This window comes from Dipteris shenzhenensis, chromosome 29 (genome assembly GCF_047967505.1).
Source record: "Dipteris shenzhenensis isolate YYH24624 ecotype China chromosome 29, Dip_SZ_1.0, whole genome shotgun sequence".
In the NCBI taxonomy this organism is placed as follows: Eukaryota; Viridiplantae; Streptophyta; class Polypodiopsida; order Gleicheniales; family Dipteridaceae; genus Dipteris; species Dipteris shenzhenensis.
This window is the reverse complement of record NC_141624.1, coordinates 8931232-8954949: the sequence shown is the minus strand read 5'-3', so window position 1 is coordinate 8954949 and position 23718 is coordinate 8931232. Positions and strand designations below refer to the sequence as shown.

General features: G+C 42.2%; 1 protein-coding gene across 1 annotated transcript in view; it reads left to right on the top strand.

Moving 5' to 3' along the window:
- Window positions 1–16575: 16575 nt before the first annotated feature.
- LOC147882399 (chaperone protein dnaJ A7A, chloroplastic-like) overlaps window positions 16576–23718 on the top strand; it is a 33208-nt gene continuing 26065 nt past the window's right edge. The window contains exons 1-2 of the mRNA XM_087400163.1: window positions 16576–16716; window positions 16843–17051. Coding sequence (XP_087256289.1) covers window positions 16927–17051 — 125 coding nt within the window. The 5' untranslated portion in view covers window positions 16576–16716; window positions 16843–16926. The remainder of the gene's footprint in view (window positions 16717–16842; window positions 17052–23718) is intronic.

Sequence of the window (23718 nt, the reverse complement as noted above, 5' to 3'; positions counted from 1 at the left end):
GATGCTACATCCCATGCTAATGGATGTTTAGCTATGCACACAGTAGATGACCTTCATGACAATTGAGCATATAGGTTTGACAGGTTGCCATACCTTGTCATTTGTACAGGCCTCTTCTTCAGCATTGTATCACACTTGCACCTTCAGCCCCAGATTTTCAGCCCCTGGATCACTCTGTCCACACCAACTATGCATTCTTCTTTGATCTTGCATCATTTGATAGAGATTACATTACTGCAACATACCTTTCACATTGCTATCAGTTCTTTTGGGTTGGTGACACCCTCATATGTCACAACCTGCCGGATCACATCTACATCACTACGTTGACTACCCTCACATCCGGATGCCTTGACTCATGACATGTTCAGTACGCAACCATACACACAATTTCTCATGTCGTCATCATTCGATCGACTAGTCTTTGATCCAGGTGGACTTGACTTTTTGCATATTTCCTTCCTCTTCCTTTCCACCTATCTTCTGGGTTTTATTCCCAAAGGCAAAGGATGACCCACAACTTAAGAGGGGGAAATCCACATTATGTACAGGAACGTAAGTTGTACTCATTGTACATGCTTCCGCTACAGTCACTGTGCTCACATACGCATGCGCATACTACTTTGATTTCTTTTCAGTTTTGGATGCTATCATATGCACCAAACGAAATCCACAAAAAGGTCTTGTACATGCACCCTCTACTTACCCAGTGCAATTTAAGAGGGTAATTAAAGGGCCTATCATGGTTAGCCAGCCTAAAGACTGGGTCAGCCAACAAACTGACCCATCACCTAGATTGGGGCTCTATCAATAGTTTACAGAGGGTTTTAGCTCTTGATATAAATCTCCCCTTGAGGGGCATAAAGGAATTGTAGAGAGTAATCAAATCAACATTGCAGGCTATAGAACTAGATATCTAAAGCAAAAAGGAAGTAACATACAACCATCAACTCGTGCCCTTAAATGTGCCTCCACTTACAAGAGAAGGTGGACCAAAGGCAGCAACAAGGTCCAACAAATGAAGCATTAGTAGTAGCAACTCTCAGTTCTTGTGAAGAGCTCGAGAGGTAGGCATCAACAAAAGTGAGTAGAGACCATATTAATGAGCAACAAATGTGGGTATTTGGAATAATGTGGCAAAATCTATAAGATGGGGTGTGTGTGTATGTATGCTACTTGTCTTATGCTATGACATAGATATGTTAACATGTCTATAATAGATAGTTGGGACAGAAGATTGAATAGAGGTACCACAAGGAACTTTCTCATCATGTTTCGGAGCTGTATTGATTATGCTTAACCCAAGCAAATATGCATCCATGTTGGCTGAGCATATGAAAAAATATGGTGCATAGGGTGATTAGCAGTGGGCAGGTGTGTAAATCGACCCCCATAACTTCCAAGAGACTTTTTTATGTTTGCAGGTAGGTATTTGATGGTCTATGTTGTGGTTCTTGTAGATATGGGTTGGGGAAGAGGATGAGGTTGGCTTACACCAGGAAGATAGTAGACACAATATACAATGGGTCACTCTTAAATGCAAAATATAGACAAACACATGTCTTCAAACTGCATATTCAGATTATGTGGAAGGTGTTCCTTGGAGATATTTCAACCAAAGAATACGATATGCTGAAATCCATTGTGTCTTCTCTGTTTGTATACTTACAATAGGACTATCAAATGACATTTCTACCTATGTATCTTGTTTCTGTTCTTTGACAATTTTTATTTATTTTATGATTTCCTGAATGTGCAGTGGTATGATGAAAAAGCTACTTGGGAAAAGCTAGTAGGGCTATTCAAAAAGAATTTTTAGAATTTCACCAACTATAAAATAGGAGACAATAGTAGGTTAGTGAATGAGATTGTAGCTGTATGACCCTAGTAATATTTAATAAAATATAGAAGTCAATAGTAATATGTAATAGGATGCTTTAAATCATGGATGGTTTTTCATTATTAGAATGTAGTGCACACAGATTTAGCCTATTTCAAGTCGTAGAGAAGGATGATCAAGGTCTCTACATTTCAAGAAAATGGGTTTTGAAGTAGAGTACCAAAGCCATACTATTCATAAGGCTGGAAAAGTTTCCTTAGAAAGCTACACAAACTAAGAATGAGCAAGCTAATTTAATGTTCAAGTTTTTGAAATTGTGAACTATATATATAATATTTAGCCTTGAAATCCAATCCAATTTTGTATTTGCATCACTTTTTTTAGCTAAGAAATGGTGAAGCTAGACTATGATTTGGTGGTAGAGTCAAGGGGTGTAAAAATTGACATGTCTATACGTTAAAATGGGGGCTATAAAGGAGAAAGAAAAGGGGATGAGTGGGCTATAAAGTTGGTTTAACAGAGTAACAGGGGATGATTGAAGTTAACTGGGGCTTAAGGGGAGAAAAGCGAAAAGTGGGGGAGGGGGGGGTACAAGTAGGTGAGGGAGAAAGGGTGATGTAGGGGTGCAAATGTGCATAGGAGCACAAGGGAGGGCATGATTAGAGAGGGGGGTACAATGGAGAAATCAGGGGATGAGTGGACTGAAAGGGAGACCAAAAGGAGGGCACAATGAGGAAAAGAAAAGAAGGGGGGGGGGGATGCAAGCTAAAAAGGGGGGATGTAGGGGTGCAAACCTGAATCGGGGCTGAAGGGGGGCAAGATTTGAGAGGGAGCATCCAGTGGAGAAAGGGGGATGGGCCGAAAGGAAAACTAAATGGGGGAGAAGTAAGCAAAGCCCACGAAAGCACATTAGTAGCAATCATTGTATCCAAAGGTGTGAAATTGGTGGTAGCATCATGGAAGAGAGTTCACACAAATTATTGTCAAAAAACATACAAAGGACAACTTTAGTGCTTGGTTTGTCCTATAGGATGGAAAAACTTATCATGGGAAAAGGATATTGGGAGTTGATTAGAAGAGAAGATGAATGTATTGAATTGCCCAAAAGATCCATCGACCGAGTTGCAAGTACCCTATAAAATATGTGTGAGAGCAAGAAGTAGGTGAGGGAGAAACAAGGTGATGTAAGGTGCAAATGGGCATAAGAGCTGAAGGGAGAACATGATTTGAGAGGAAGGTGCAGTGGAGAAATGTGTTAGATATCAATGCTCCACTCTCGTGTAACTACGCAGGGACCAGCTAACTCTACTTGTAAGCCCCCCATATGAGGAGAAGGCATTTGAGTAGCTAGGTTATCTGGTAGGTCCTAGTTTGGACACCAGATGGGGGCCATGTGTGGCTTGATGGCTGGATGGCTTTAGATAGAGTTGGCACAGTGCCAACTAGGCTACATGCAAGTATGGGAAGGCATCCCTTGATTGACCGCACTGAGGGTAGATGGAGCATTTCCCAGGGCAGCCCACTCTCAAGTTACGGGGCCCGTTTGGAGCCCCAGATGATCCCGGATGGAGACTGTAGGCGAGTTGCTCTATTCAGTGCCACAGTTCTAACGTGTGGTTGGTGGCCTATTTCAGGACTGACCTCCAGTCAGCCGTTTTGGGTCGACTTGGTCGGTCTCCCAATTGGGTCTAACCGACTACGATTGGTGGCTATATAAGAGCAAGCCCATGAAGCCCATAATTATCACTAGCTACAACAACCCTGATTCCTTAGCATCCAACCTCCGTCCTCTACTATTTCTAGCACGCCATCGAAGCTTCTCATATAGGAGCACACGGCTGGGAGGCAGTGCCATCTATTGTATCAGTTTTATGGTAATCAAATTTTTGATTCTCCATACTATCTGCTTTTCTGTCTTGCATACGAGATCCTGTTATCTGTTGAGCATATACATTGTATTGTTTTCTTACATGGTATTAGAGCTTGGGCTCTAGCAAGAAGATTTGGTAGTGTATTTCTGTTTGTGAGCAGATTGTGAGAGATGGCCCCGCCCACAAGACTGCGAATCCCACCGTTCAGCGAAAGCGAAAAGTTGGACGGCACTAACTATCCACTTTGGAAGTTCAAGATGAAGACCATCCTAAGCGCATACAAGCTTTGGGATACTGCTACTGGGGTGGACGTGAAGCCGGTTGCAAGACCGAATCCAGCCAATGCAGGACAATAGATAGTACCAACTGCAGATGAGATTCTCGTGTGGACAAGAAGAAATGTAGATGTGCTGTGTTCTATTGTCTGCAGTGTAAGTGATTCTATCATGGCATTAATTCAACATGTCACCACAGCGGAGGAGGCATGGACGGTCTTGAAAAATCAGTACAAGACCACGAATCAGACGCGGATTCAAAATCTGAAGACTCAACTCGTGAACGAGAAACTGTTTGAGTCTGAAATGGCAGAGAAGTTCATCACCAGGGTGAAGAATCTGTGTGATCAGATGACTGCGATTGGCATCACCATCACCAGCAAGAATCTAGCACGAAGGTGCATACGGATTCTCCCACCAAAGTACGACGATCTTATTACAGCACTGAATATGCAAAATAGAAATCTGCCCCTCAACTTTGAGGATTTCAGCGCGATGCTTTTGGAGGAGGAGATGCATCAAAAGATGAGGACTGGAGAAGATTCGGCTTTCTCGGCTGGATCAAAGAAAGGAAAGGGTAAGGATTCTAGTAACCCATCTTCTTTTGATAATAAAAAGAGAAAGAAGAAGATTAAGTGCTTCTATTACAACAAGGCAGGGCACAAGCAGAATGAGTGCTGGAAGAATATTGCAGATGAGAAGAATGCAGTAAAGAAAGAGTCCAGCAACAGTGCGCAAGTAGTACCAGTAGAGCTGTTCATAGCAATTGAGGAGATTTGCACGGAGGCAGTTCATGTACCTGCGGATGAACCTTGGATTATTAACAGTGGTGCATTGCGCCACATGACCAGTTGTAAGGATTGGTATACCTCTCTACATCCGGTAGGGAATGACATCCTAGTAGCAGTTGGCAATGATGCAAAATGTCTAGCAAAAGGAAAAGGTATGATTGCTCTCAAGTCAGATGGAGTTGTAAAACAGTTGTATGATGTTCTTTATGTGCCAGATATCAAGAGGAACTTGTTGTCCATTTCTGCGATCACGGATCGGTATCTCAAAGTTCACTTCGATAAGAATCGTGCATAGATTTTAGATCTTCAAGGGAAGGTCATTAGTAAAGGTACACAGCGCAACAACATCTACGAACTCTCAGCTTTCAGTGCTCGAGCCGATGTGAGTAACACTAAGTTGTGGCATGAGAGATTTGGTCATCTAAACCTTAGTTCTTTAAAGGAGATGCATAAAAGTGGAATGATTGCAGACCTACCAGAAATTATAGATCTGCTCAATGTATGTGAAGCTTGCATGATGCACAAGCAGCATCGGCAACCCTTTCCTAAAGAGGCCAGTAGGGCAAAGGCTCCTCTAGAGCTCATTCACATGGACCTCTGCGGAAAGATGGAGACGAAAGCTTTGGATAGTTCCTACTACTTCATGACGCCTACAGTAGAAGGATATGGATATACTTCCTGAAGACTAAAGATGAGGCTTTTAGTAAGTTCAAAGAATGGCATGTAATGGTCGAGAAAGAAATGGGGAGGAAGGTGAAGAAGTTGAGATCAGACAGAGATGGTGAGTTCACATCAAGTGAATTCGAAAGTTACTACAAAAGTCACGGGATCAAGAGGCAGAAACCCCCGCCACATACATCACAGCAAAATGGAGTAGCAGAGTGCAAGCTGCGCATCATCTGCGAAATGGGCAGGAGTATGATGAAAGGGAAAGATTTGCCAAAGACTTTTTGGGCTGAAGCATGTAACACAGTAGTTTACATTCTGAATCGTAGCTACACAAAGGCTATGAATGGGATCTCCACTGTAGGCCTTTTCTGGTAAGAAACCTTCAGCTGCACATTTTAGAGTTTTTGGATGTGACTATTTTGTGCATGTCCCTGATGCTAACAGGACCAAATGGGAGCCGAAGAGCCGAAAGTGTATTTTCTTGGGCTACAGTGAAGAGGCGAAGGGTTACAGTCTCTATAATCCTGTTACCAAGAAGATAATAGTAAGTCGCGATGTGGTCTTCTCAGAACAGCCGCATCAATTGGAGGAGGATGCTTCCTTTTCAGACAACCAAGACTAGGATATCCATCCAGTACAACCACCAACAGCAGACCGAACTCCCCCAATGGTGCTTGGGAGGATTCAAGATAAAGAAGAGGAAGAAGAGCCTGCAGAACCACAACAGCAATGGCCATTCCCAAAGTTGGTAAAGCAGCTTTTGGACGGTAGAGGACCCCCAGCCATTGAGGAGGAACCATCCGAACACCACCAGTCTAAGAGATTAGAGGAGCAAAGAAGGGCGCATGAACACTTGGTCAACTACACTTTGATGACAAAGGTGATCCGTGTTGAAGAACCCAAGTGTCTTGAAGAGGCATAGGGTGATGATAGGTGGATGGAGGCTATGCAATCGGAGTATGGCTCCATAATGAAGAATAAATTTGGGACCTTGTGGATCAACCACCAAAACGCAAGGTAATCGGAACCAAGTGGGTGTACAAGACCAAGTACAAGTCCGACGGCACGTTGGATAAGTACAAGGCTCGGCTCATGGCAAAAGGACTCGCACAGGTACATGGTTTTGATTATCAGGATGCTTTTGCTCCCATAGCTCGACTAGCCACAATTTGCAGTGTTTTGGCTTTAGCAGCACAGGAAAGTTGGCCCGTGTTTCAAATGGATGTAAAATCTGCCTTTCTAAATGGAGATCTCAAGGAGGAGGTATACGTGGAATAATCACCAGGTTTTGTGATCCCTGGTTCAGAAGGTAAAGTCTGTAAATTGAAGAAGGCACTTTACGAGTTGAAACAGGCCCCACGAGCGTGGTACCAGTGGATTGATGCCTACTTTCTGCAAAACGAGTTCAGGAGGAGCCCATCTGATGCAAATTTGTATATCCACAGAGAAGGAGGTAGGTGTATGATCGTGGTCCTTTATGTGGACGACCTTGTCATAACACAAAACCATGAAGAGAAGATCTCGTAGACAAAGCATTTGCTAGGAACAGAGTTTGAAATGCCTGACCTCGGACTGATGCATTTCTATTTGGGGTTTGAAGTTTAGCAAGAGCCAAAACAGATCATCTCACAGCTGAAGTATGCTTGAGAGATACTGGAGGCATTTGGCATGGCTAAGTGCAAGACAGTTGGCACCCCTATGGAGGTTGACGTGAAGCTCTCAAACGAGGATTCATCACCACTGGTGGATGAAGCAAAGTACAGAAGGCTTGTGGGCAGTTTGATTTTACTTGTGCAACATGCGGTCGGACATCAACTTTGCGACTGGTGTACTAAGCAGGTTTTCCAATAAGCCCCGGGAGAACCATTGGAGGGCAGGGATGTGGGTGCTGAAATACATCGAAGGCACACTTGATTATGGCATCACCTATACCAAGGGCAACATCTTGATCGGATTCTATGACTCGGATTGGGCAAGAGACATGGACAGCAGGAGCTCAGTGACAAGTTACTGTTTCTCACTTGGATCTGGAGCTATGTCATGGGTCAGCAAGAAGCAACCCGCAGTTGCTCTTTCTTCTATCGAGGCTGAGTACAAATCAGCATGTTTTGCTTCTTGTGAGGCAGTGTGGTTGAGGAGGATTTTAGGGGACATGGGTGCAGTGCAGAACAAGCCTATGCAGTTATCATGTGACAATCAGAGTTGCATGGCAATTGCAAAGAACCCTGTGTTCCACGCTCGCACAAAACACATTGAGATTCAATATCACTTTGTACGTGAGCTCATCATGGATGGAGAGGTCGACTTGGTGTACTGTCCAACTACAGAGAATGCTGCAGACATCTTCACGAAGGATCTTGGAAGAGACTTGCTAGAGAGGCATCTTCATCGACTTGGCATTGGGCCGAAAAAGTAAGTTCACTTGCGGGTGGACATTGAGGGGGGGTGTTAGATATCAATGCTCCACTCTCGTGTAACTACGCAGGAACCAGATAACTCTACTTGTAAGCCCCCCATATGAGGAGAAGGCATTTGAGTAGCTAGGTTATCCGGTAGGTCCTGGTTTGGACACCAGATGGGGGCCATGTGTGGCCTGATGGCTGGACGGCTTCAGATAGAGTTGGCACACTGCCAACTAGGGTACATGCAAGTGCCAGAAGGCATCCCTTGACTGATCGCACTAAGGGTAGATGGAGCATTTTCTGGGGCAGACCACTCTCGGATTGCGGGGCCCGTTTAGAGCCCCAGATGATCCCGGATGGCTCTGGGCCCAAACGGATACCGTAGCTCAATTGCTCTATTCAGTGCCATGGTTCTAACGTGTGGTTGGTGGCGGGACCAACCTCCAGTCGGCCGTTTTGGGTCGACTAGGTCGGTCTCCCAATTGGGTCTAACTGACTACGACTTGTGGCTATATAAGAGCAAGCTCGTGAAGCCCATAATTATCACTGGCTACAGCAACCCTGATTCCTTAGCATCCAGCCTCCGTCCTCTACTGTTTTCAGCACGCCATCGAAGCTTCTCATACAGAAGCGCACGGCTGGGAGGCAGCACCATCTATTGTATCAATTTTATAGTAATCAAATTTTTGATTCTCCATAGTATCTGCTTTTCTCTCTTACATACGAGATCCTGTTATCTGTTGAGCACAGACGTTGTATTGTTTTCTTACAAAATGGTTGGATGAGAGGGCTAAAAGGGAGAGGGACATAATGAGGAAAAGAGGGGGGGGGGGGGGGGGGCAAGTGAAAAGGGGGCCTCCCTTGAGGGGAAAAGGGGGCTCCACTGAGAAGAAAAAGGGGGATGTAGGGGTGCAAAAGTGAATTGGGGCTAGAGGGGGGCATGATTTGAGAGGAAGGGTGTAGTGGAGACTGAATGGGTGAGTGGGCAGAAAGGGAGACTGAATGGTAGAGAAGTAAGCGAAGCATATGGAAGCACACTAGTGCCAAGCATTGTCTTAACAGCAAATAATGTGAGCAATTTAGCAGCCCCACAACATTCAGCAGTAAGCAAGATGAGAAGCAAGTACAAATCTAGCGGCTATAGCATAACAAGCAGTAGCATAACAAGTGAAGGACAACAATGTAGCCCAGCAGCAAGGCAAGGTAGCAGCAAAATGACAAAAAGCAAGTAGAGAAAGCAAAGAAGAGTAGCAACAATTCAATCACAACAAAGGAGCAAGGAACCTAAGCAAGACAAGCAACATAAGAGGCCATAACTTTTGATTGAAGAATTGCAATGACAAGTGGATTGAAGTTACAAAAATCTGACTTTAAGCTATATAATTTTGTTAAAGTTCTCATCCTTCAAATTTGGGTGCAAAATAGCAAAAATTATAGATTACAAAGACTGAATTTTTTTGTCCAGATTTGAGGTTGTTGGGGTTAAAGAGTGCAACGGTGGGTTATGCTTGGCAATTTGGCAGTTTTATGACAGCAGCCAAAAGTGAGCAGGGGGCTATTTTCAGAGGTAAATAGTAAAAAATATACAAGGAATTGAAATTTGTGTTTAATGAAAAGTTGTAGATCTATAGATTAACTACAACTTTGATGTTTAAAGCATTTCCATTTGAGTTATCACTTGAAATATATGAGTTGTCTAAAACAAAAAAAAGGTTGTTATAAAGTGCTATAGTTTAATTGTTTGAACTAGATGCATGTGCTCCAAGTTATGCATATGCAGTGATGGTTGAATATATGCTGGAAATTTAAAAAAAATCAGATCTTTGGATGCATTTTTAAGCCTTGAACGTGCTGAATTAGTGATAGCATCATGGGAGAGAGTTCAAAGGTCACACAAATCATTGGTGAAAAACATACAAAGGACAACTTTGAGTGCTTGGTTCTATAGGATGGAAAATTTTATCATGGGAAAAGGCTAAAGGGAGTTGATCAGAAGAGAAGATGAATGTCCTGAATTGCCCCGAAAGATCCATGGATGGAACAAGTATCCCATAAAATGTATGTGTGAGAGATTAAATGGTGTGAACAAACCCTTGACAACATAAGAGGTAAGATACATGATGAGAAAAGAGAGAAGTAGCCTTTGAAGAAGCAGCAATGGCGAAGAGAAGATGGTGCCAAAGAATGTAAGATCATGCTAAACCTAGTGCAACTAGATGGGCATAAGAACTACGGAGGCTCAAAGCACACTAAATAAGACATGAGAGGGAGATAGCAAATCTATATCTCTTGCAATGTGTGTGTTTTTAACAATACATGATAGGCCTCTTATAGAAAGTGCCCTTTGAATAGTCAACCATGTGGGATCCTCTGATCCACATCTCTCCTTGTGGATATCCTCAATCCACATCTCCACATCATGTAGTCCACATCCTAGGGTGGCTACTTTGATTTTTTCCTTAGCACATACCTTAGCCTTTAATCTATGTGCTCATGGTAAGGCATCTTGCAAGACAAGCTTCATGCTGTCAGCTATCTTTGTGGTGGCTGCCTTCTCAATGTCGCCACTGGAGGAGTCCTACGAGTAGAACTAGCGATAATTACTTAGAAGCAATTCCTAAGATCTTTCAAGTGATGGGGGAAGTGGATTGCACTACGCACCTATGTCACATCCTACATCAGTTTCTACTCCTTTACATAATGTGGACTTGGGGATGTGAGATCCACATGCACTAAAGTTTTTCCCTTGTTTGTAGGTGGCATTTCTAGATCGATGTGGATGGTACTCCATCTTGGAAACATGCAAGGCCTCAACATGAAGGGAAGAACACTTTGCATAGTCATACAACATGAAACAAAATGGCCAACCAAAAAACATATCGAGGCCAGTACGGGAGCAATATGTGCCACCATAGGGTCCTGTGTGCAGCACAAAGGTAGGGTGCAGGGGGCAAGTTGTGATCTCGAACATGGTGACCATCGAACCTAAACTTAGAACAAAAGCTCCTCGGAATGTCAGGGGATTTGCGATAATCTAGCCTCTTACAAATCCACATTGTGCCTCCACCGAGGAGCTTCCGCACCTCAAACTAAAAAGAAAGATGCACAAGAGTGTGAATTTAGATGACCTCAATGCAACTAGGCATACAAAAATCATTATACAATTTTCTTAATTAAATTTACCAAGATGACTGCGGGATGTAATTTGATCTAATAAGCCCGAACAGCTTGTATTAAGGCACATAAAATCATGGTGCATACATCGGATCGAGCCATAGAACGCTTCGAGAAGAATGCTTTGAAGTATGCATGGGAAAACTTGAGAGAGTTAAACAAGCTCTAGAGAAATCGCCGACATATGTAAAGAGTATCAAGTTAAAGACATCATGGCTTGTGTGTATGTCTTCTTGAGCCGTGGCTACATCAATAATGCAGGGTAGGACTGCATAGAAGAGGACATGGAAGAGGAGGTTCCAAGTGACCCTCTAACTAATGATGATAATGACAGCACAAGTGATAGCACTATAGAGGAGTAACGAATCTGTAAAGCAGTACATTGCAATCTCTATTTCTGGCAATAAAATTTATATTACATACAGATATTTGCAAGTTAAAAGCATATCTTCATTGTCTAAAGGGATGGTTGTAAAGACAATGCATATGATGGGTAAAATGCTTTACTTACAATGTCGTAAAGAAAAATGATGAAATGGTTACACTAAATGGTGAAATCTTAATGTTACAAGGTCATGTGGAAATGGACCACTTCATATTTAAGATGCGTGTACAAAGATTTATGAAAGCTTATATGACATCAAGTCATGGGAGCCTACTACATTCATCGTAGATGATGCCCTCGCCGAGATAGATGCTTTCATTTGCATGATAGGATCTGAATGCATCTCTCAATGTCATAACACATAGATCGATTTAGGCAGGGTTTTGGAGTGGACATATATCTATGCCTATGGCACGTCCGGAGTTCATGGCTAAAGAATTTAGTGAAGAAGGTGCATGATTGGCCCACTAGAGCTACCATGTTTAGGAGCCTCGGAGCCATCATGAACATGTGTGCGTTGCTAGGGCAATCGACGAAGACTCAAGAGGACCATGTGAAGTACTTTGTGGCTGGTTTCATGGTGGAGTTCGAGCATCGGACACAGTTCATGGCATATTTTCAGAAGACTTGGTTGCCCCACTTCGGTGAGCTGTACGACTAATTGGGTGCATAACTTTAAGAAAATGTAATGTTAGTCCTTCTCTCTTATTTCTCATTACTTCGTTGGCATGTAGACATGTGGGTACGAGCAACTAGGCGCTTGCCCCATGCAAATCAAGACACACATGGTGCCATAGAGTCATATCATAGCATGTTGAAGTCTAGATTTCTCATAGGGAGGAAGAGCTCTATTGGTCGACGTATCGATTCGTTGTTGGACAAGTTGTTGTGTAAGTGCCTACCTTACTACTGGTATGTTGACATGGTGAAGAACAAGGGATTTAAAAGGAATTGTAATATTGAGGGCATCATCGAGCATGGTGTCCGTAGAGCAAAGGACATTCCAGACAAGTACATTACATTCCTAGAAGGTGATCACCTCACAGCTATGGTTGAAAGCATGTCAAGAGTCGGGGAAACGTATACTATGTACAATGCCAACTGTGAGTGGGCTTGTTGTGATTGTGGCTAGTCTTCCAAGGGTAATTTTTGCAAGCACCAAGAAAAGGTTCTGATCCTCCACGGATTTCCTTTGGAAACAATGGTTGTCGTGGCACTACGCTTACGTGGTGGGAATTTCATAGAGTTTGACAACCAAGGTTTGTGAGGTACTATGGGTTTTGGAGTTAGTAATAGTGCAATTTGATGATGTTGTTAGTAACATGCTTTCAAATCTGCTTTAGGAGAATTACTGTCGGCTATTGGATCTCAGGTGGATGCCTCAGATGCACCCAAAGCTGTTAGCATTTTAGAAACTGCCACTCCTGATGCTGTAACGAAGGTGGAGAGACTTTATCATGAACTTGGGGGTTATATATCTATACTGAAAAACATAGTAGGTAAAAATCAGAAGCATCAACATGTTCTCAGCTTGGGCATTATAGGTTTGTGTACTGATTAGACATTTTGTCTTTGGATGCTGTAGGAGGAAATGAGTTCTTGTTGTCTGAAGCCTTAGCCATGGTAGCCCGAGCTGTAATAGATATGCATGTGCTAAAAGCAAGAATGGATGACCAAACCCTACACCCCTCCACTGCACTCTAAGCCATCGATGATGGTTTTGGAAACTCCATCAAAAGGGCTAAACCTTTCATGATAGAGAAACGCAGGCATCGGTGTATGCACTCCACACTACTAGAAGTTTTGAAATTCTAATAGTCTGATTTCCTATTGTTTTTACAATCTGATTCAAGCTCAATGTTGATTCAAGCTTGCAGTACTAACAGTGTTAGAACAACATGATGCAAGCTAATGTGAGGTAGAGAATTTAGATGGTCATGACCGTTGTCATGTAGGACTAGTCACTATAATTGTCCAAATGAACTTTGATCGTCCACAATCTTACAACTGTCCAAGAATAGACATCAGTCCATTTCAAGGACATTTCAGGTTGTAATGTGGAACTTGAAAATTTGAGCCTTCAAATTAGATGGTCTCACTAGTTTGCAATGTCTATCTTCAAAATCTGAGCTTGCGAATTAGATGTCTCTTTTTGGAATAGACATTGGTCCATTTGAAGGATGGTATTACAATGTGGATCTTTTGAATGAGATGGTCTTGAGTCTATGCACCCAACATGCATGAGCAATCAGATTAAGCCCCCTTTTTGCACTACTATGAGGAAAACAAAACAAAACATAGCATGTGCAAAAATGATGCTTTAAAAAGTAATTTCAATGACAGGGCTCGTTTAGGACAATCACATCAAGCTTTAATTAAACCAATCGACTAAACTAATCAAGCTACTAGTAAAATAAAACAATTTCAATTTAGGATAGTCACATATAATCAAGCTAATAATTAAACTCATCAATCAAACTAATCAAGGTAATAATTAAACTAATCAAGTTACTAGTAAAGAAAAACAACCAGGTTAGTTCAGAATAGTCACAATTTCAACCATTGGGCTCGTGTCTAAACTGAACCAGCTCAGCAATATATTGTTGTATCTACAAAAAACACAGTCTAATTAAACTAATCAAGCTAATAATTAAACTAATCAAGCTAATAATTGAGCTAATCAAAGCTACTAGAAAACAAAACAAATTTTACCACCGGGCTAGTTTAGGACAGTCACATAATTGGTGTCTGACCTGAACAGGTCTCACCTATTCACTTTTGTATTTTTTTCCCACCACAATTTCAATCGTGTAACTATTGTTTGACTTGAACCGGCTCGGTGATGTTCCAACCATTGGGATGGTTTAGGACAACGAGGTTTAGACATTAATTGGTATATGACCTAGACCAACAGAAATTTAAATTTAAATAGTTAACTACTAGGAAACACAACAATTTCAACCACCAAGCTGGTCATCAATTAGACAATAACAATATATTATTGTTTTGTTGTGAAATATATTGTTGTTAATTTCTATTCAACCACACTAGTTTAGGACAATCACATAACTAGTGTTTGACCTGAACCATCCACTATTGCTTGATGTTCCCAACCACCTGGCTGGTTTAGGACAATTACATAAAGTCCGAGGTAGCCTGATGTAGAAATTGAACATTCCAATACTCAATCACACACAAGCTATGAGTTGGTTTAGGAAAATCGTATAACTAGTGTGAAATATATTGCTGTTAATTTTTGTTCAACCACACTGGTTTAGGACAATCACATAATTGGTGTTTGACATGAACTAGCCACGGTTGCTTGATGTTCCAACCACCGAGCTGGTTTAGGAAAATTGCATTAAGTTTGAGCCAGCCTGATGTAGAAATTAAACATTCCAAAACTCAATCACAGACATACCACCGAGCTGGTTTAGGACACTCACATGATATTCCAACCACTGGGTTGGTTTAGGACAATCACATTAAGTCCAAGCTAGCCCAATTTTGAAATTAAACAATTAAACAATTAAACAATTATAAAACTCAATCATAGACAACCACCAGGTTGGTTTAGGTAACCACTGACCCACATTGTATCCAACATGTGTATGATGAGCTCATCCAACTTCTGATCTCGTCCACCTTCTATAGATGTCCTTCTTTCAGATTGGTATGATTGTGCCTTGCTTCTACTCTACATCCAACAACCGGAGCCATGTTTGGTCCTTTTGATTGACAACGTCTTTGACATTGTGTGCCCTAGCTATTTTTACTGTATTTTGGAGGGCATCAACATAGCTAATGTTGCCCTCTTTGTAGCTAGTTGATCTAAGCTCCCATTCTTTGCTCTAATGGCATGCAACTGCAACCATTTTCTATTGCTTCTCTTTAAGAAGTCTTATGTCTTCTTGTTGTTTCTCCCTTCGCAAACATTGCAAAAGTCAAAATCTATGGAACCTTGGGCTATGTGTGTGATAATCCACCTTGATCATGTAGGAGTGAACGTTCCTCCATGCTCCTTTAATCTTCTCCTTTAGGTAAGACAAAAGTGCTTATCCTCGACAACGTGAAGCATGTCTTGCAAACATTGATGTTGGATTTAAGTTCCCAAAGTGACATGACTTGACCATGCCAACATCAACTTCAAAAGACAAAAAAAGGGCACTTTACAATGAGCCTTGCTAAGAGGGTTTGACTATCTACGGCAACCGACAATAAGGTACTTGTTCTTAACCTTGTCGAAGTGATTACGTAAATCATCATGCCTACGATGCAAACATTGATCTTATGGAAAGTCGTCATTTATGTAGGTAGTAATAACAACGGGGGGTGAGAACTTTGCTTCCTACCCAATGTCAATTAAATGTGTCATGTCTTGGTAAGGCGAGTACTTGTGATGTGGGCTTGATGGTGGGCCAAGAATGGTGATGTGTGTCATGCCTTGATAAGGTGGGTACTTGTCATCTAGGCATAATGGTGTGCCAAGAATGGTAATGTGTGGTCAATCTATAAATGTGAGGTGAAGTCTTAAGTCAACTCCCAGGTGAGTTAACGTACATTCGCAAATACCCTAAGGAAATGAATTGAGCCCACTCTGAGCAGATACTTTGTGGCTATAGTGGCGAAGTCCAATGTTTTTATTGTGTCAAAAGCTAGTAGCTTCTACCATTATAGGACGGCCATAAGGAAGGGCCTTAGGGAGTTGTGAAGGTGACCGGTGGTCGCTTGATGACCTAGGTGAACTTCTTGGACGTCGAGCTATCCAAGGCTGAGAACCTTTATTGACACCTCAAACATTCATTTTAGAGGGACTACTCAAGGTAGAGAATCTGTATTGACTCCAATCATAGAAAATAAAAATATATTGCATTCATTTTATGCATGGCAAGGGTAGAGAACTCGACAAGTGACCCCAAGTAGCTGCTGCACGTAAGAGTGCACATCCCGATCCAAAGAAGTGTGTCCGTGAAGAATACGGTGTCGCCCCACCGTCGCCACCGCCATCGACTGCCGTAATGCCATCCCCCTGCGGTGTGCGTTGCTTTCGGCCCCGAAGCATGAGCGGCGAAGTACCGAGAGAGAGAGAGAGGAATGTGGGGAGATGCAAGAGGAAGAAGTAGTGGATGGAAAGGGGTAAAGGATGAACACGTGGAAGAAGGAGAGGTGAGGAACGTAGGGGGAGAAAATATCTCAAAAAACCCCTTGTTTCTAGTCCCCTAAACCCTCGATGCTTGGTCTTTTGGACTCTCTGCAGTGGCTGGCTGCTCATGGAACTCCATCTCCATAGCTTCCCCTCCTCAGCCCAGGTCTCCTCTTCCTCTTCTTTCTACCTCTCTCCCCTCTCTTCCTTTCCTTCTCCTCCCTCCTTCACTTTTTTCACCTCAAAAATTGAGTCCTTTTTTCCCCCCATTTGACTCTCTATTGCTTTCCAGGGACGAAGACATTTTACCCTCATGATATAGCCCTTTGAGCCACGTCGCCAGCCTTCTAGCTGCTCTTGCGTACCAAGTTTCATTATGGCGCTCATGGGTTCACGGTCATTGATTCTGGGAGCGCAGCAAACGTCCATATCGGAGTCCCTGCGGCATAATACTCAACCTGTAGCCTCTCTTCTGTCCACGTCGAATAGCATACAGTACAGGTTCGTTTAGCAATCCGATACTTGTGACACGTAACCTTCGTGAAGTAGGAGTGGGGGCGCTGTGACGCACATTAGTGATGCTTGCATTCTATGCAAAGTGGAATTCTAAAATCCGAAAGGGGCTGTCACTGAAGAGTTTTTCTAGGATAGTGGAGACAAATTATTGGTTCGAATCCCTTAATGTATTTTCAATGTGTTTTTCTAAAGCATAATAAAATTTACGAAAGGGATCGCTTTTACTGACTTAATGTCGCTCTTCGTTTTTTTTTTTGGGTCAAGAAATACTCTCTGAATTTTTAATCATCCTTTAGTGGAAGTTACTGCCAGTGTAGAGGCACTCGGTCCGGCTGAATTTTAACATTTAGTATTTGTTAGAAAAAGGAGGGCCTCGTAGACTTGTGGTATGCTCGCACTGTGTGTTACGGCACAATATTAATAAGATACGAGAGGAAAGAGCATTTCTTGTGACTTCAAGGTGTTTTGAGGCAGATGTGCGTATGGTTTGAACGGTGCGTTCCAAGGCTAAAAAATCATCTAGTTGACTTGCAGGACTCAAAATTGTCTTTTTGGCAAGGTTGCCTCGAGTGAACAGCTGAAGTGGCCTGTAACCCTAGACACTCCTTAAAAGAAGAAAGGGGACTGCCCTCTCTTTTGTGAGATGAGTAGACAAGGAGTCTCCCCCTCTCATTCTAAGAGAATGCAACTCACCTTGGAGCTGTAACACTTCATTTCAAAGTTCTCTTTGAGTATTTTCCATGCTTGAGTAGAAGTTTTTGTACCCATAATGTGATTGATAATAGTGCGTTGCACTATTCCATTCATCTATCTTAGCATTGGTAGTTGTGTCATCCACAATCTTCTGGAGCTCTTTGTCAATAAGCAACATTTTCTCCATCGATAATTCCGCCGATTAAGCTTGTCCTCCTCATGAGCCATATGTTTGTGAGAGGGCATGTTTGCTTGAGAAAACTGTGAATTTTATATTGGAATGCAAACCCTCTTCAAACGTAGGAACAAAAGCATTTCTTGATATATTAAACGATTAGAAGTGAAATTAGATGTCACAAGTTTGTCATTTCATTGTTTTCACTCAAGTTTCACTGGTTAAATTTGAAGCATAGAATTGTGATTTGCTATGATAGGATGTTGGAACTCGTTACGTATTGGAACTCGCGAAGTGCAAGAGTTACTTGTGATAACTTCGAGAGACGACTCATATTTGAATCATAGTCCTTCAATCGGTTATTGCATATAGCATAAGAACTACAAGAGGCACGCCAAATTGCAAGTGCTGATTGCATCCACAAATGCTTCTTGATTACACTAGCTATCAAGAAGCTTCGATCTTGTTTGACTACTATCAAATATTGATAGTAGCTCTTCGGCATGCTTGGAGTGAGGGCTTTAGTGGGATTGTTTGTCTTGTAGCCTACCGTTGCATCAACTTGTCCTAGGAGTAACAATTACTTTGTCTCACTTGTAGCTTGCAACTCCTTGAGTTCGTTTGCTACTCACTTTTGAGATTTGGTTTAATGGAGTCCCAACCTTCGTTGTATGATTGGTGCTTGCACTTCTAGAGTTCCAACTTGCACTTACGACTCACTATGAAACACTAGTGTGAGTGGCTCCTTGAGTTCCCCTCCACGACTTCAGTCCTATACTAAGCTCTTCAGCGTTTGAGTGCCAACCCCTTGAGTTTGACTGAATGCAAGTATTTGTGCATCCTTTTTTGGCTAGTGCGGACTGCCAAATTTTTGTCACTATACATAGGGTGAGCTCCCTTCTTGCTGACCTTAAAGTAGAGTGTAGTTTCGCTAGCACCTTGATTGGTGCTGCAATCTATGGAGGTCAAGGCACCTCGCCTCGACACTTTGTCGAAATAAGCAGCCTGCAATGGCTATTGGCTCTTGCCATAATCTAGAAAAACACTTTTATTATGTATGAACAAAAGTTGAGAAAGAAAGAAAGAAAGGAAGAAAGTTTATTAAAGTCTTATGAAAGTACAACATGAAGTGCATGAAATAAAGCCTCAAAATGGTCAAAAAGCTCCTCTAAAGAGCTAGAAAAACAACCAAGATTGAGGTGAAAAATGCCATCTTAAACCTGTGGAGGACTCTGAGAAGAAGGGGGAGCCTCTCCATTCCCTAAGGAAGGTAACCCTCCTAGCAAAGGCAGCCCGGGAGGACCCTTCCATGCAGTATCTGTCTAAATATTGGCCAATGTGTGAAAGGTGTGGACTTGGGAGAAGTTCAACCTTTTTCATCATTGTACTTGTTTTTGTACCCATTGTACTTTTGTGCATACTTTGCATCCTTAGCTTGCCTTTGATTTGAAGCTGAACGATTGATTTTGGGGTAGTACCTCTTTCACGCAAGATTCCTACTTTTTGGAATCGTTTCCCTATCAGAAACATCATAATACCTCAGTTTTGGTACACACAACATTCAAAAGGGTTTTGTTTTGCTTGAGCCAAGCACTGGCTTGTTCAGGCAGATTTCACTCTTGTTGGTATTGTTCGAATAGTGTATTTTGTCATTTCAGAATCAATACATGCAGGCTGCATTTGCCTAGTCAATCTTAGAATGAAAATCAGAATCTGGTAGATGCTTTTGGATTTTTGGCCTAGGCGAATGAATTGGATGGCACCAATTAATTGTTCCATGTGCAGCTTTATGGTCAAGAATCTTTTGTTTTCAAAGATTCTATGGGGTTTGTTACATGTGAAGATGCTTGTCCTAGAGATGCTGAGATGCTATTTTTTGTGGTACACCTCAGCAAGGAGATAATCCGTGTGATTGATGCGAAGTGAGGCTACATGCACCTTGCTTGTAGTTCGGACCTGAGGGGATGGGATTCCTTGTCATGACAAGAGAAATGATTATTTAGTTAATTAATAGTCATTAGAACTTTATTATTGTTAGGCGCCAATTTGATGGTGCGGTTATATGTTTGTATTTATGATCGATCAAGCGGTGTAAATAGTACCACCAAAACTATGTAACATTGGCCAATGATTAGTAATAAAGATGTGCACACACGTGTCTAGGTCCTAGGGGCAATAGGAAAGGGAAAGGGTGCATTAGAGTGCATTGAATGGTAGGTGCATGGGTCATAGGCTAAGGGTAGGTGTAAATGGGAAGATGGAACTTGAGTGATCTCAAGGGACATTAATGAAAGGGTATCACCCTTTCATTGTGAATCTCACGTAGCATTCTTTCTACCACGTTGCATTCATCCGTCATCTCTCTCCCACCTTGCATGTAGGTCGAAAAAGAAACAAGTACTCTCACGAGGGCGCTCTTCCCCATTGGAGGGCCAATCGGCATTCAAATTCTGCATGCATTGCACACATTTGCATTTTCAAAAAGTGTGGATTCTCACATTTGGTATCAGAGCGGCGACGATCCACGAGCGGGACGAGAAGAGGGCGACAGTTGTGAACGATGGAAGTCGCAAGAGAGGTTGGCGGAAAAGGATCACGATCGACCAGCCTCTTTTGGCCTTCAACGGCGAACGGGGTGTTCTCTTTTGTCCCCCCCCCCCCCAAATGTGAATGTACCCTTAAATCGTGAGAAAAAGGGATTCCCGTTCTACCCAACCAGAAGTCGGATCGGAATAAGATTTTAAGGGAGTGATCCACCCATCAAGTAACCCCTATAACGGTATCTAGAGCTCCAATCCGCTCAAAACAAGTAGCCCAAACGGAGCATACCAGTTTACAGCAGAAATACAAGAAGAAAAGCTTCAAAGAGAAGGGAAAGGAGGTCATTTTAAGTGTCTTCTCAACACAAACGAAGCGGGAGTCGGATAAGTACCACCACCTCTACAACACTTGAAGTTTGCTGTAAAATAAACCTTCTTTTTTGAAATTACAGCAAGACATTTTCTCTCTTGTATTAATAAAAGGAAAGAATGGAAGGGGAAGGGACATATAACAATGAACTTATTCCTTTTCCTCCATTACCCCAAGGAGAGAGAGAAAGAACACCTTCACCCCCTCTTGAAGAGGATGGATTAGGTGAGAGTTATACACATCTTGAGTATGATAACCCACAAATAGATTTACAGCAGTCTCTCCTTCAAGAACCTACTGATAGGGAGTTCTCCTTTCGTAATGAAAGAAGAAATGAGACCAGCCAAGAACAAGGTGATGAGTTCACGCCTTTAACTCAAAACCTACACATGGATTCTAATCCAAGTGCAAGAGGAAGAGAGGAGACTCCTGTTGATAAGCTGGTTTTCCAGCTTAGCAATATGATTGAGCAGTCCATTATGACAAGATTAGGGACTAAGAGGAACCCTTCTAAGAGGTCCAAATTCCAACCGCGAGAGAGAATTGAGTTCCCCAAATATGATGGGGCAAGGGAGGCTGACAAAATCCTCAATTGGATTCGTCATTTTGAGCTATACTTTGCCCATCAAGACAAGACCGAGCAAGAGAAGCTTGCTCTTGCCACATTGCATCTGCAGAAGGATGCTCTAATGTGGTGGTCCTTGTCACAAACAGGAAAAGAGCCTATTCATGAATGGGCTAAATTTGTGGAGCAACTAAAAACCACCTTCATGCCACCGAGGCATGAAGAGAACCTAACCTTTCGTACAGCCAGATTTTGCAGCCAGATTTTGGAAACTCTCTCTAGAGTTACCCGAAAAGAGTGAGGAAGATAGGAGAAAGAAGTATTTAGCAGCTTTAAGCCCAAAAGTAAGGTACGAGGTTGAAATGTTTAACCCAACCACGCTTAAGGACCTCACTAAGCTGGCTGAAATAGCCGAGAGAAAATGGAATCCTCGTAAACCCTTCAATAAGGAGTATGGGTCATCATCTAAGACCAATAATATACCCACTTTTAGGAAACCAAACCGGTTTAAGAATAATAAAGGGAAGGGTAAAGCTCTTGTAAGGAATGTGAATAGCCAATCACGTCCTGGATGGGTGCCATTTCCTTCTATGACTGACGAAGAGAAGAGGAAGTTGATTAAGGAAGGAAAATGTTTCGGTTGTAAGAAACATAAGCCAGGGCACGTATGGCATAAGTGTCCCGTTCTCTTGGCTAAGATTGCCAAGACGAATTCAGTAAAAGGAAAAGCCAAGGCATCCAAGCAGGAGGGTGAGGCTTCTACCTTGTCACCCTCGAAATCTACTGTGACTATTGAGCCAATAGTGAATGTTGTCCATTCAGCCAATACCTTTGGGCCTCATGATCTTTTTAAGGTGTATGGATTCGTGAATGGACAGAGAATAGTGGTTCTTCTAGATGATGGATGTAATTATGACTTAGTAAGTGATAGATTGGCAAAATTACTCCATCTTAAACGAGAACCTATAAAAAACATGTCGCTTTCAGGAGCTTTTAGGGGACACAATGAAGAAGACACATCCATAGTACGAAATATTCCTTTTCGTATACAAAAATATAGAGATCGAAGGGATTTTCTAGTAGCCCCTTTACAAGACGTTGACATGATACTAGGTAAACCATGGCGGTATGATTTTAACCCTGCTATTCATCCTCATACTCATCATTGTTGCTTTGTACATAAGGATGAAAACATAAGGATCGTAGGGGATCGGGACGTGTATACAATTTCATTGATTACTCCTACCCAAGCCAAAAGATTGGTAAAAAGAGGGGTAGATTGTAATCTTGTGTATATACGGGATTCACGAGATCTTCATATCTCAAAAGAAGATCGGAAGAGAAATGAGTTCCTTAGAGCTTATGAGGATCGATTTTCAAGAGATGACTCATTCGAATTGCCCATGGAGAGAGAAGATGATCATGCCATAGACTTAGAGCCAGGAGCTTCCCCTCCATGTAGAGCCCCATATAGGATGAACAGGATAGAAATGGAGGAGGTAGAAAAACAAATTGAAGATCTGTTGCAAAAAGGCCTGATTCGACCAAGCAGTTCTCCATTTGGAGCACCTGTATTATTGGTTAAGAAGAAGGATGAATCATATCGTATGTGTATAGATTACCGTGCTTTGAATAAACTTACGATTAAGAACCGGTATCCGATTCCAAGAGTGGATGATTTATTGGATATGCTTAAAGGTGCTAAAGTTTTTAGCAAATTGGATTTGAAATCTGGTTATCATCAACTTCGTATGAAAGCTGGGCATGAACATAAGACTGCTTTTCGCACTCTCACTGGACATTATGAGTTTTTGGTCATGCCTTTTGGCCTAACTAATGCTCCAGCCACTTTTAGTAGGCTGATGAGAAGGGTTTTGCGACCCTACTTGGGAAAATTTGTCATAGTCTTTTTTGATGACATTTTAGTGTTCAGCCAGAATGAGGAAGAGCATAAGGATCACCTTGCTAAGGTGATGGAGCTCCTAAGGAAGGATCGATTGTTCCTAAATATCAAGAAGAGTGAGTTCTTCAAGACAGAAATAGAGTATTTGGGACACATTGTGTCTGCCGAGGGAATTCGGGTTGACCCTAAAAAGGTCAAGGCCATAATTGAATGGCCAATACCCAAAAACTTACATGAGCTGAGATCCTTCCTAGGGATGTGTAGTTATTATCGCAGATTCATTAAGAATTTTGCACGTCTTGCTTCCCCACTAACAGATTTGTTGAAGAAGCATTCCTTGTATGAGTGGGGAGAGGTTCACCAAGTAGCTTTTGAGGAGCTTAAGAGAACATTAGTGACTGCACCA